Genomic DNA, 13,535 nt, shown 5'->3' with positions numbered 1-13,535 from the left:
TGCTGTTGGGGAGGGTTTAAACTAGATTGGTAAGGGGATGGAAACCTGAGAGGGAGCTCGGATTGGAGCGAAGCAAAACTGGTAACTTGTCAGGGGTATGGGAACCAGGGGAAAATATCAGACCGGAACACCAAGGTGCACAGAATACTGGGAGAGATAGTTAGCACTGGAGTAGGGAATAGCAAGTTATAATTTTTTTATTTTTTTTTATTTAGTGATACAGCACTGAAACAGGCCCTTCGGCCCACCGAGTCTGTGCCGACCATCAACCACCCATTTATACTAATCCTACATTAATTCCATATTCCGACCACATCCCCACCTGTCCCTATATATAAGGTGGGGTCAGAGTCAGGGAGAAAATAATAAAGTTTAAATCGGGGTTAATGTGCATGTATGTGAATGCACAGAGTGTGGTTAATAAGATTGGTGAGGTACAGGTGCAGATTGCCATGTGGAAATATGATGTGGTTAGAACAGAGACCTGGCTCAAAGAAGGGCCAGAACTGGGTGTGAAATATTCCTGGATACAAGGTGTTCAGGAAAGAAAGGAAAGGGAAAGGGGCGGTGGAGTATTGATTAATGAGAACATTGCAGTGTTGGAGAAAAAGGATGTCCCATCGGTGTCGAGAAAAGAATCAATTTGGCTGGAACGAAGGAACAAAAAAGGTGCATTTACATTGCTCAGTGTTGTCTATAGGCTACCAGCTAGTGGGAAGAACGTGGAGGAGAAAAAATGCAAGGGAATTACAGAGAGGTGCAAAAATTATAGGGTAGTTCTAATGGGGGACTTTAATTTTTCAAACATATAGTGGGATAGTAGTAGTGTAAAGGGCAGTGAGGGGGAAGTGTTCCTAGAGTTGTTCAGGAAATTTTTCCACAACAGTATGTTGCTAGTCCAATGAGCAAGGAGGCATTCCTGGACCTGGTTCTTGAGAATGAGGTGGGCCAAGTGGATCAAGTATCAGTGGGGGAGCATGTCGGGGAGATTGATCATTGTATCATAAGATTTAGGCTGACCATAGAAAAGGACAAAGAACAATCCAGAGTAAGAGTAATTAACTGGGGAAAGACAACTTCAATGGGGTAAGAATGGAGCTGGCTGAATAAATGAGATTCAACAGTTGCCAGGAAACCTGACAGCTGAACAATGGGTTACCTTCAAAAAAGAGAGTTCGGGCACAGTCAACATATGTTCCCTCGAAGTGGAAAGGTTGGGCAAATAAATCCAGAGCTCCCTGGATTATAAAAGAGGTAGAGATTACGATAAAGAAGAAAAAGTGTGCTGTTTTCCTTGAAGAGAAGGCTGAGAGGTGATTTGATCAAGGTATTCAAAATCATGAGGGGTCTGGACAGAGAATCATACCTGAGGGACAATGTCCCAGACACTGACATCACCATCCCTAGGTGTCCCACCAGCAGGACAGACCCAGCAGAGGTGACGGCACAGTGTTATACAGTCAGGAGGGAGTTGCCCGAGACGTCCTCAACATGGGCTCCGGACCCCATGATGTCTCATGGCATCAGGTGAAACAGAGTAGATGGAGAGAAATTGTTCCCACTGGTGAAAGGATCGAGGACGCGAGGGAACAGATTGAAAGTAATTGGAAAAAGAAACAAAAATAACATGAGGAAAAACTTTTCCACCCAGCGAGTGGTTAATGTGTGGAATGCACTGTCTGAGAGTGTGGTGGAGGCAGGTTTAATTGAAACATTTCAAAGGGAATGAGACAGTTTTATGAAAAGGAACTAATGGAGCTGCGGGCTGACAGGTCCCGGATGCTGATGGATTCATCCTCGGGCTTTCAAAGAGAAGCAAATGAGGGAGGAACTGCGCAGAATCTGTCCTCCTGTCCCGCCCCCTTTTCCTATTGGTCCGCAGCTGCCGTTAATCACCCGGACATTGTGAGCTCACAGGTCAGAGGTTAAGACCTGGGTGCGCAGGCGCATTGCGGACCAGTGTTTCAAGCCAGAGGGTGAAGGCGGCAGAGAGACGTTTCTGCAGCCGATCAGTGGCTGCTGGTTGGCGGGGAGGCTTCAGAAATACCCGGTGTAGGCCTCAACACCCCCAATAACAAACTCCCGGTCCTGTGTTTGCACCGAGGGGGCGGCAGCTGCGGGAAACTGAGCTCAGTTATAAAGGGGCCTGGGGGAGGGGAGGGGAGGGAGGAACCATTTGGGACACAGCACAGGGCAGGAGGTCCCCCCTCCCCCACTCCCTGGTTCCACAAAGACTCCCCTTGGACTGGGCCACACCTGGGCAGGGCTGGCTCAAGGTGCAGGAAGCTGATAGGCTGAGCTGTGGACTGGGAGGAGTGGGGGGTTTGACTGACAGGCCTGGGGAGGGGGATATCAGGGCAGGTACACACACTGCTCCCCCTTTTCCTCCTGGGATCTTTTACTGGAGTTGTGTTGCTGAGTGTTTCTAAACTCTGTCTCCCTATCCCGGTAATGTCGGTGGATTGTAGGTTGCTGTGAGTGTTGGACTATATTGTCTCTTCTCATTCTTCCTCCTTCTCCCACTCCGAGTTCCAGGCTGCAGGCACCGGCGGTTTGATGTGCCTGAAACATTCAATATGTTTCTCTCTTCACTGAGACCTGCTGAGTATTTCCAGCATTTTCTCCTTTTATTTCAGATTTCCAGCATCTGCAGGACTTTGCTTTTGTTTTATTGCACGAGTTGCTCACAGAATCAAAGGCAGTGAAGGTGCTCAAGCTGGACGGAAGCAGTCGTGTCAGATCCTCAGTGGGTGAGAAATCGCCGAGTGCAGGGGAGGAATGAAGCTGGCGGATGTGCAGGGAGGCTTCAGAAATATCCGGTGTCGGCCTCAACACCCCCAATAAGAAACTCCCAGTCCCACGTTCCAAGGAGAACAATCCCAGCTTCTCCAACCTAACCTTGTAGCTAAATTCCCTCATCCCTGGAACCATTCTGGTAAATCTCCTCTACACCCTCTCAAGGACCTTCCCATCCTTCCTAAAGTGTGGTGATCAGAACTGGATGTAATACTCTAGTGGTCGCTGAACCACAGTTTTATAAAAGTTCCCCTTAACTTCCCTGCTTTTGCACTCAAAACCTCTATTTATCAAACTCAAGATCCCATATTCTTTGCTAACTGTTCTCAATATGTCTGCCACCTTCAATGATCTATACATATGAACCCCCAGGTCCCTCTGTCCCTGCACGCTCTAGATCTGTGCCATTAAGTATATATTGTCTCTCTCTATCCCTTCTGACAACCTGGAAATGTTCAGGATGTTTCAACTGATCGTATAGATCAGGAGTGTCCAGCCTTTAGGCATGAGGGGCTACATTCTAAATGTTGTCCTGCATAGGGGGCCAGAGGTGAGCAACTTTCGGAAAGGTAAAGGTATTAGAAATGTATTTGACTGTTCATCAAAATAACAAAAATGTGCATTTTTGTGAATAAGCTTGATATGAGGAAACTAATGTATTAACTTACTTTCCCAACACTATGTTGAACACTGATTTAGTGAGTTACCTGGCATGGTTTTTGCTTGCAGTCGTAGACATTGTCTGCCTGCACACTTGATGTAGCGATGCAGAGAATTCCAGATAGATTCCATTTGTGAGGAGAGATCTTGATCTCACACTCTCCCTGTCTCCTGCTCTCTCTATTTATTTTATTTCGAGATACAGCACTGAAACAGGCCCTTTGGCCCACCGAGTCTGTGCCAAGCAACAACCACCCATTTATACCAACCCTGCAGAAACCCCATATTCCCTACCACCTACCTACTCTCGGGGCAATTTACAATGGCCAACTTACCTATCAACCTGCAAGTCTTTGGCTGTGGGCGGAAACCGGAGCACCCAGCGAAAACCCACGCGGTCACAGGGAGAACTTCCAAACTCCGCACAGGCAGTACCCAGAATCGAAGCCAGGACCCTGGAGCTGTGAGGCTGCGCTGCTAACCACTGTGTCTCTCTCTCTCCCCCGCTCTCTCTCTCTCCCCCGCTCTCTCTCTCTCCCCCGCTCTCTCTCTCTCTCTCTCCCCCGCTCTCTCTCTCTCCCCCGCTCTCTCTCTCTCTCTCCCCCGCTCTCTCTCTCTCTCTCCCCCGCTCTCTCTCTCTCTCTCCCCCGCTCTCTCTCTCTCTCCCCCGCTCTCTCTCTCTCTCTCCCCCGCTCTCTCTCTCTCCCCCTCGTTCTCTCTCTCTCTCCCCCTCGTTCTCTCTCTCTCTCCCCCTCGTTCTCTCTCTCTCTCCCCCTCGTTCTCTCTCTCTCTCCCCCTCGTTCTCTCTCCCTCTCTCCCCCTCGTTCGCTCCCCCTCGTTCTCTCCCCCTCGTTCTCTCTCTCTCTCCCCCTCGTTCTCGCTCTCTCTCTCCCCCCGCTGTCTCTCTCTCGCTCCATGTCTGCCGGCCTCTGTCTCTGTGTCGGCCTCTGTCTCTCTGCTCCGCTCCCAGGGCCTGGTCACCCCGGCAGCCTGCTCCCAGGGCCCGGTCACCCCGGCAGCCTGTTCCCAGGGCCCGGTCAACCCGGCAGCCTGCTCCCAGGGCCTGTTTACCTCTGCACCTAGCTGCTGGGCCTGCACCTCCTCAGACGGTCATGAAGAGCCTGAGGCCCAGGCCGAGTCCATAGGCAGACAGAGCCAGTGCTTGGCCTGGGTCCTGAGCTCACGGCCGGGAAGGCTGCACTGGATATGAAGTTTGGGCGGGAAGTGCCGGCAGAGAAGCAGCTCAGCCCGGGCACCGCCATCTTACTAAAGGAGCCAAAATATCAGGTACTGAAGCTTATCTGTCATCTTGGTAAAGGAGGACATGTGCAGTGAGGCGTCTCCGCCATGTTGGTAAAGGAGCTGTAACCGTTGTCAGTCACTGAATGTTTTGGCAGGTCAGGTGGAAACCATTGGCAGGCTGGATTCTGACCGTGGGCTGGATGTTCTGGAGTGTCGAACTAGGAGGCGGAGAGTAAAAGTTAGAGCCAGACCTTTCAGGAGTGAAGTTCGGAAACATTTCTACACACAAAAGGTGGTAGAAATTTTTAACTCTCTTCCACAAACAGCAGTTGATGCGAGATCAATGTTAATGTTAAATCTGACATTGATAGATCTTTGTTAACCAAAGGTATTAATGGAAATGGGACAAAGTCGGGTATATGGAGTTAGATCACAGATCAGCCATGATCTCATTTCCTGGTGGAACAGGCTCGAGGGGCTAAATGGCCAACTCCGAGAATCATAGAAATTTACAGCACAGAAGGAGGCCATTCAACCCTTTGTGCATGTGCTGGCCCTTTGAAAGAGCAGTTGTGCTTAGTCCCACACACCCACTTGGTGTTTGTCAGCCTGTAAGTTCCTCATTCTCAAATACCTGTCAACTCCCTTTTAAAATGACTGATAGAATCAGGTTCAGCCACCTTTTTCAGGTGGAGCGTTCCAGATCCTGACAAGTCTCTGTTGTTACAGAAACTGCTGAACTCAATGTTGAGTCCGGAAGGTTGTTAAGTCCTCCAGGTGCCATTGAGCTTCATTGGAACAGGGCAGGAGGCTGAGGACAGAGAGGTCAGAGTGGGAGTGGGACGGAGAATTAAAATGGGAAGTGACTGGAAACTCAGGAACACGCTTGCAGACTGAATGGAGATGTTTCTCAAAGTGATCACCCCATCTGTGTTTGGTCTTCCCAATGTAGAACAGATCTCATTGTGAGCAGTGAATATAATATACAAAATTGCAAAAATTACAAGTAAATCACTGTTTGGTTTCATCCCACAAAACCCTGGGAATAGCCCAAAGGGAGCTACTTTATTTGAAGAGTAAAAGTTACAAAGTAAAGCAAACCAATTGCTGGAATATTAAACTCCACCCCAGCTATAAAGAATATTAACACAGCAGATATAAACCCCACTGTCAGAATGAATATGGTTCAGTCCTGGATGTGATTAACAGCAGCAATAATTACAGAATGCAACAGCTACAGTCACTTGTGAACTCACTGGTGTCTCAGCATTTTGGATATCGATTAAATTCCTTCCCACAGACGGAGCAGGTGAACGGCCTCTCGTTATAGTATTATAATATAATACTATCTTTAATATCATCTAATAAGATATTCTTTCTTACAGTTCAGTGGGATGTAAACAGTAACCCCAGCACCTTCAGGAGAGATGGTGCGAAAGCCCCTGTGTGCAGAGTGAGCATCAAATCAATGTGTGTAAATCCTCTCCTAATACCCTGTAAAAGGAGGTAATAAAAGTCATCACTGTCAGTACAGGATAGAAATTCAGAACAGACAATTCGAGATCCTATGGAACATTTTATTCCTCTTGTTTCCCCAAAGCTGTAAATCGCAGTCCCACACACTCTCCCTCCTCCCTGTGCTGAAATCCAAACCCATGACACCATCTGCACCATTTCTTTCCTCCTCTGCCAGTTTTCTCCCTCCCTCTACTGTGCCTGGGTTCAGTTCTCCAGCCCCTGTGTGCAGAGTGAGAATAAAATTAATGAGTCAATGATTTTCTCTCCTGCTCACTGGGACCCTGAAGCCCCGCCCACTCTCTGTTCTGGTCCCACAAATTACCAGATTCATTCAGCTCAATTTCACAACTTGTCTTTGTGTTTTTGTGGGTTCTCTCTCGCTCCCTTTTTCCTGTTGTAACTTCATGTTACAGGGTATTAGAAAGGGAGGATTTGCGGACAGGAAAATCAAACATCACCTCAAGATGTGACAGTCACTCGATTCATCAGGATCTGAATATCATCGGCCTTTGATCATGGAAGCAAAAAGTGTGGAGAAACCGTACACGTGTTCTGTGTGTGGACGGGGCTTCAGCCGATCAGCTGGCCTGTCGGTACACAAGTGTAGTCACACTGGGGAGAAGCTGTGGAAATGTGGGGACCGTGAGAAAGAATTAAATTACACGTCTGAGCTGGAAACTCATCGACACAGTCAAACTGAGGAGAGGCCATTCACCTGCTCCGAGTGTGGGAAGAGATTCTCTCTGTCAGGGAACCTGTTGACACACCAACGAATTCACACTGGGGAGAGGCCATTCACCTGCTCTGATTGTGGGAAGGGTTTCACTCATTCATCCACCCTGCTGATACACCAGCGAATTCACACTGGGGAGAGGCCATTCACCTGCTCCGAGTGTGGGAAGGAATTCACTACTTCATCCCAGCTGGTGAAACACACACGAGTTCACACTGGTGAGAGGCCATTCACCTGCTCTGAGTGTGGGAAGGGATTTGCTGATTCAACTGCTCGGCTGACGCACCAGCGAGTTCACACTGGGGAGAGGCCATTCACCTGCTCCGTATGTGGGAAGAGATTTACTCAGTCATCCCACCTGGTGACACACCAGTTCAGTCACACTGGGGAGAGGTCATTCATCTGCTCCGTGTGTAGGAAGGGATTCACTCAGCCATCCTATCTGCTGAGACACCAGCGAGTTCACAGATAATTACAGGGGTTGGATTCTGCTGTTGCTGCTGTTAATCATATCCAGACTGAACCATGTTCATTCTGACAGTTGAGGTTTATTTCTGATGTCAGTTGCTCCTCTTGGACTGAGCGTCTGCCCCACAGCATCTCTCATTCATGTGTGAATAGACCATCGTGTCTTCAAACCTCATTTTCAATTTAAATCCACTCAGTAAATGTACTGAACAAAAGATGAACAATAAACAGATCACAGGCCAATCCTGTAACTCTATATTGACACGAGAAAGTCTGTTCTTTCGCTCAAGAATGAGGCTGTTTAAGCTCTATGTTTCTGAGCACTCGTAGACTGGAGCTGTTGGACAGACAGGCTGTTCACAACTGTTAACGTGTCAGATAGTGAAGGAATTAGTCTTCAAGTAAACTCAGCAATTTATAAACTCAGACTCCGGTCCCTGCTGTAATTAATACTCAGCATCCATTAGTGTTGATTTACAGTCAATCACTGAATCGTCTGGTTAATCTTTGTTACTTGTTTTGTGAAATACTCTCCCTATTAGTGCTGAACTGCTGGATAACTCTGATTACATTTAATGTGTTTATCCATGTTTATAAAGTGTCTGTGTGTCCAGATTTAACTAAGTTGTGGTTTGTAACCAATAAATGATGTTTCGGGTATGACTTGTCATCTGGTATCTTGGTGATTTGTCAAGAAAGATTTAATTCACTCACTCAGCAGCTCGAGAGGAACCAGACTGAGGTTTAATGAACATAAGAAATAGGAGCTGGAGGAGGCCATTTGGCCCTTCGAACCTGCTCTGCCATTCACCAAGATCATGGCTGATCTTCTCAACTCCACCTTCCCGCACTATCCCCATATCCCTTAATTCCCTCAGTACCCAGAAATCTATCAATCTCTGTCTTAAATATACTCAATGACTGAGCATCCACTGCTCCCTGGGGAAGACAATTCCAAAGATTCACAACCCTTTCAGTGAAGAAATTTCTCCTAATTTCAGTCCTAAATGTCTGATCCCTTATCCTGAGACTGTGACCCGGTGTTCTAGATTGCCCAGACAGGGGAAACATTTTCTCAGCATCGACCCTGCCAAGTCCCTTAACAATTTATGTTTCAGTCAGATCACGTCTCATTCTTCTAATCCTCAGGGAATATAGACCTAGTTTACTCAATCTCTCCTCATAGGAGGAGATGGAGCAGAGTGGGGGTGCTGTACAATAGTGGTTCTGTTATTGAACTAGTAATCCAGAGGCCTGGACTAATGATGCCAAGACATGAATTCAAATCCCACCACTGCAATTAAAAAGCGAGGATCAATATTGGTGACCATGAAACTACGGATTGTCCTAAAAATCCACCTGGTTCACTAATTTCCTTCAGGGAAGGAAATCTGCTGTCCTTACCCGATCTGGTCTGACTCCAGACCCACAGAAATGTGGTTGACTCTGAACTACACGATGAAATGGCCTAGCTAGTCACTCAGTTATATTCAAGGAAGTAGCTCACCACCACCTTCTCAGGGGCAATAAGAGATAGGCAATAAATGCTGGCCATTTCAGTAACACCCACAGACATTGAATAAATAGAACAATCCCAGGAGCCAGACTAGTGAACCTTCATTGCATTCCCTCAATGGTGGTATGTCCTTCCTGAGGTAAGGAGACCAAAATTGCACTCACTGCTCCAGGTGGGGCCTCACCAATGTCCTGTATAATTGTAGTAAGACTTCTTTACTCTTCTACCCCAATCCCTTTGTCACAAAAGCTAACATACTATTTGCTTTCCTAATTGCTCGCTTTCCCTCGATGTTAGCTTCCTGTGATTCATGTACAAGGACACTGTTATGTGTACTTTGCTTTTAAAAAAGAAAAAAACTTGGAGTTCTGTGTTTTGCAAGACTGAGAAAATTGAATGCTGAACTGGGTGGGGCACAGTCTCCAAGGCAACCTGTTTCCAAGCAACAACAGCAAGGAAAATGATAGGTCACGTGACATTGTTAAGAGTTCAATTTCACTTTGCTTTGTGAAAGATCAGTGCTGGGCAGGCAGGAGGTAGAACAAACTGCCTGGGACTTGTGTTTTTTGGCAGACTAGAAAAAGACCTCTCCCTGAAAAGAAGGCATCTCTTGTAGAACAAAATTCCACATTTGAGTTATGTCTGTGTTCTGCCTGGAGAGGAAAAGACCCAGAGAAAGAGGAGTTGCTACTGTCTGTGGAGAAAGGCTCCTTTGCTGAGAGGAAGCCCTGCATTGTTAAAGGTAGCAAATTCCTATTGCCTCCAGTCTCTGAAAAATCTCAATCTCAAGAGTGATTCCTGTTACTCATGTGCTTTTTGGGAGATCCTGAAATCTCAAGAAAGCTACTATTGCTGGACTGCTACTTTAAAATTTAAGTAGACCTGTTGCTATACCTTTTGCTGAAAGATCTGTGTGATGCCTGCTGTAGACGAATTGCCTTGACCGTCTACTCATCACAGACTGCTCAACAAATTTGCCTGGAGAGACTTTGAGTGGCTTCTGACTTTTCAACTCTGGGCCACCTCACCGATTTCAAAATATCCTACCAGACCACCAACGATTTTATTATTCCGAAGAAACAGTTGAACACCAAAAACTCTTTCTCCCCAGTTAACTGGTTTTTGAATATGTGTGTGTGCATGAGGCTTGAGAAGAATAAGAAGTTTTTTTATATATACATATGCATTGATTCATCCCATTATTGTTTAAGATTTAGTTTATTAATAAATAGTTAATTTTGTTGTTGTTTGAAGAAATCTGGTTTTGTGTGCTTTATTCTAGGGGATAAATAAAGTGTTTAATTTGGCTAATTTCCAGTAGGTGGGAAACTTTACTAATACGCTGTGACCTGTGAAGCAGTGGGACTGAATTAACAGTGCATTACTCCCACCTTGGTCTGAATGCAAACATTTCTCAGTTTCTCAACATACATTTTAAAAATTGTTTTTTTTTAATTTTTCTTATCAAAGTGGATAACTTCACCGTATTGTAATCCATCTGCCATGTTCTTACCCACTCACCCACCCAACCTGTCTGTATCCCTCTGAAGCCTCTTTCTGTCTTCCTCATTTCTTGCTTTCCCACCTAACTTTGTATCATCAGCAAACCTGCATACATTACACTCAATCCCTTCATCTGAGCCATTTCTATAGAGTGTAAATAGCTGAGGCCCAAGCACTGATCCTTACTATACCCTACTAGTTACAGCTTGCCAACTTGAAAATGACCCATTTATTCTTACTGTCTGCTTTCTGTCCATTAACCAATCTCAATCCATGCTAATATATTAACTAAATCCCATGAGTCCCAACTGTGTAATAACCTCTGGTGTGGCACCTTATCAAAAGCTTCTTGCTTCTTCAAAATCCAAATAAACTACTGCTTCCACCTTATTCACCTTACTAGTTACATCCTCAAGAAACTACAAGATTTGTTAAACGTGATTTCTCTTTCACAAGTCCATGTTGTCTCTGCTTAATCATATTATGATTTTCTGAGTGTCCTGTTACCATTTCCCCGAATAATACATTCTAACATTTTGCCGACAACTGATGTGAGGCTAATTGGCTGATAGTTCCCCATTTTCTCTCTTTCTGCTTTCTTGAGCAGGTTATGTTTGCTCCCTTTCAATCCTTGGGAACTGCTCCAGAATCTATGGAATTCTGGAAGATCAAAACCAATGCATCCACTATTTCTGCAGCTACCTCTTTTAAAACCTGATGATGAAGGTTGTCAGGTCCAGGGGATTTGTTGCCACTTAGTCCCTTTAATTTTTCCATTCCTATTTCTTTACTTATACTGATTTCTTTCAGTTCCTCATTCTCACTAGACACTTGGTTTCCTATTTCTGGAATGTTTTTGTGTTTTCGACCATGAAGACAGATACAAATCATTTGTTTAATGTCTCTGCCATTTCCCTATTCCCCATTTTAATTTCAACTGTCTCTCTCTAAAGGTCCCACATTTCCTTTCTCTAATCTCTTCCTATTTCTATAGGTATAGAAACATTTACAATCTGTTTTTATGTCTCTTGTTAATCTGCACTCAGATTTTTTTTCCTTATTAAATTCTTGATCCTCCTTTGCAGAATTCTAAAATCCATCCAATCCTCAGGCATACCACTTTTTTGGGGATCATTATAAGTCTCTTCCTTCAATTTAATACTACCTCTAACTCCTCTTGTTCGCCATGGTTGGACCACTTTTTCTATGGGATTTTTGTGACTTAAAGGAATGTACATTTGTTACAAATTATGGATTAATTCTTAAAATGCAAGCCATTGCTTATCAACCATCATATCTTTTGATGTAGTGTCCCAATCTACTTTAGCCAACTCACCCCTCATCCTGCAAAGTTTGCTTTGTTTAGACGTAAGACCTCAGTATTGTCCCAAACTAAATGACTTTAAAACTCAATATAAAATTCGACCATATAATGGTTACACTCCCCTCGAGGCCTCTTTACTACAAGGTTATTAATGAACACTTTCTTGACTAATTATTTCATGAAAGTGATGTATTTGAGTCTGAATTCAGCCTTATGTCATCTCCCAGTGGACTTATACTGTCCTGTTAGTGCTGGGTCAGGCCTTGTCCAGCTCAAACAGCCCAGATAACAGGAGCCAACGAGCCTTATTTCACTCCTCAGGGTAGTTTGTTTCTTGAGGTTCAGATTATCATTAAAATAACAACACACACTGTGTCCACCCATCGTTCTCCCAGACGCACTGTCACCTCACAGTCAGGATCATGTGTCTATGAAGGGGAGATTGTTGTCCTGTCTAGACCACCCTGAAAACCCTTGCTCCATAATGGTCAGGAGTAGACGGTCTTGGTATTATGAGAGGAGCCTCAGGGAATCAGTCCCAGTGATCCTGTAAAACAGAGGAACACATGAGTGGGAGGAGGCCATTCAGCCCCTCGAGCCTGTTCCTCTATTCAGTTATATCATGACTGATCCATATCACAACTACCTTTACCCGTGTTGATTACATATCCCTGTAACCTTACCTAATAAAAATATGTCACTCTCAAGTTTTGACATTTTCCTTTTCTCCCCATCCATAGCAGCTTTTTGGGGGGACAGTGTTCCAGATTTCACTATCCTTTGTGTGAAGAAGTGCTTCCTGAAAGCACCCCTGAATGGCCCAGCTCTAATTTTAATGTTGTGCCATCTTATTCCGCATTCCACCAACAGAGGAAATCATTTTTCTTTATCGACCCTCTTAAAACCTTTAATCTTCTTTATTACATGAATTACATCAGCCCTTAATCTTCATACACAATGAAATACAAGCCCAGTCTATATGACCTGTCCTCACAATTTAACCCTTTTAGTCCTGATATCATTCTGGTGAATGTGCAGTGTACCTCCTGCACAGCTGATATATCCTTCCTGAGATGTGCTGCCCAGAACTGAACACCTCACACGTTTTGTCTTTCATCACACCATTAACATACCGTTTGCCTTTGTTCCATGACCTTCTGGTCAGGTATTCTCTGTGATCTTGTCCAGAAAAACACCTGTTTTGTTATCTCTTGCACCATCCCCGTTTTACTAGCTTAAAACCTTTTACATTTCTAACATTTGTCAGTTCTGATGAAAGGTCAGTGACCTGAAACATTAACTCTGCTTCTCTCTCCACAGAAGCTGCCAGACCTGCTGAGTATTTCCAGCATTTCTTGTTTTTATTTCAGATTTCCAGCATCTGCAGTATTTTGCTTTTATTTACCTCACTTCAGATGATGTGTAACCAGAGTTGCATATAACTGCAGCATTACTTTCACCCTTCAGATAAAGGCAGACAAACCATGAGACATTTTAATTCACTTTTCTCCCAGTCCAGTAGTTTTTAGTGATTTCTGTGCATGAAACCCGAAATCTCTCTGTCCCTTCACAGTTCCTAACTTTTAATCATTTAGAAAATATTCTGATTCATCTTCCTCAGATCTAAGTTACCAGAATGGTTCCAGGGAGGGAGATTTAAGTCACAAGGTGAGGTTGTAAAAGCTGGGGTTGTTCTCTTTCACACAAAGGAGATTGAGGGGAGATTTAATCGAAGTCTGCTGCCAGACCTGCTGAGTATTTCTTGTTTTTATTTC

The 13,535-nt window shown here is 44.9% G+C and overlaps 2 protein-coding genes across 2 annotated transcripts in view; one reads left to right on the top strand and one right to left on the bottom strand.

Annotated features, from left to right (window-relative positions):
• The window catches only part of LOC137348850 (zinc finger protein 271-like), a 74,998-nt gene that overhangs the window by 25,484 nt on the left and 35,979 nt on the right, over positions 1-13,535 (bottom strand). The gene's annotated exons all lie outside the window — the stretch shown is intronic.
• On the top strand, positions 4,663-7,531 carry LOC137348447 (zinc finger protein 239-like). Its single transcript, XM_068013755.1, has 3 exons — positions 4,663-4,768; positions 6,706-6,841; positions 6,908-7,531. Exons 1-3 carry the CDS (start codon positions 4,663-4,665, stop codon positions 7,419-7,421), a joined length of 756 nt encoding a protein of 251 aa, XP_067869856.1. The 3' UTR covers positions 7,422-7,531.

Source organism: Heterodontus francisci, chromosome 34, assembly GCF_036365525.1.
Source record: "Heterodontus francisci isolate sHetFra1 chromosome 34, sHetFra1.hap1, whole genome shotgun sequence".
NCBI lineage: Eukaryota > Metazoa > Chordata > Chondrichthyes > Heterodontiformes > Heterodontidae > Heterodontus > Heterodontus francisci.
This window is presented reverse-complemented; position numbering and strand designations above follow the sequence as displayed.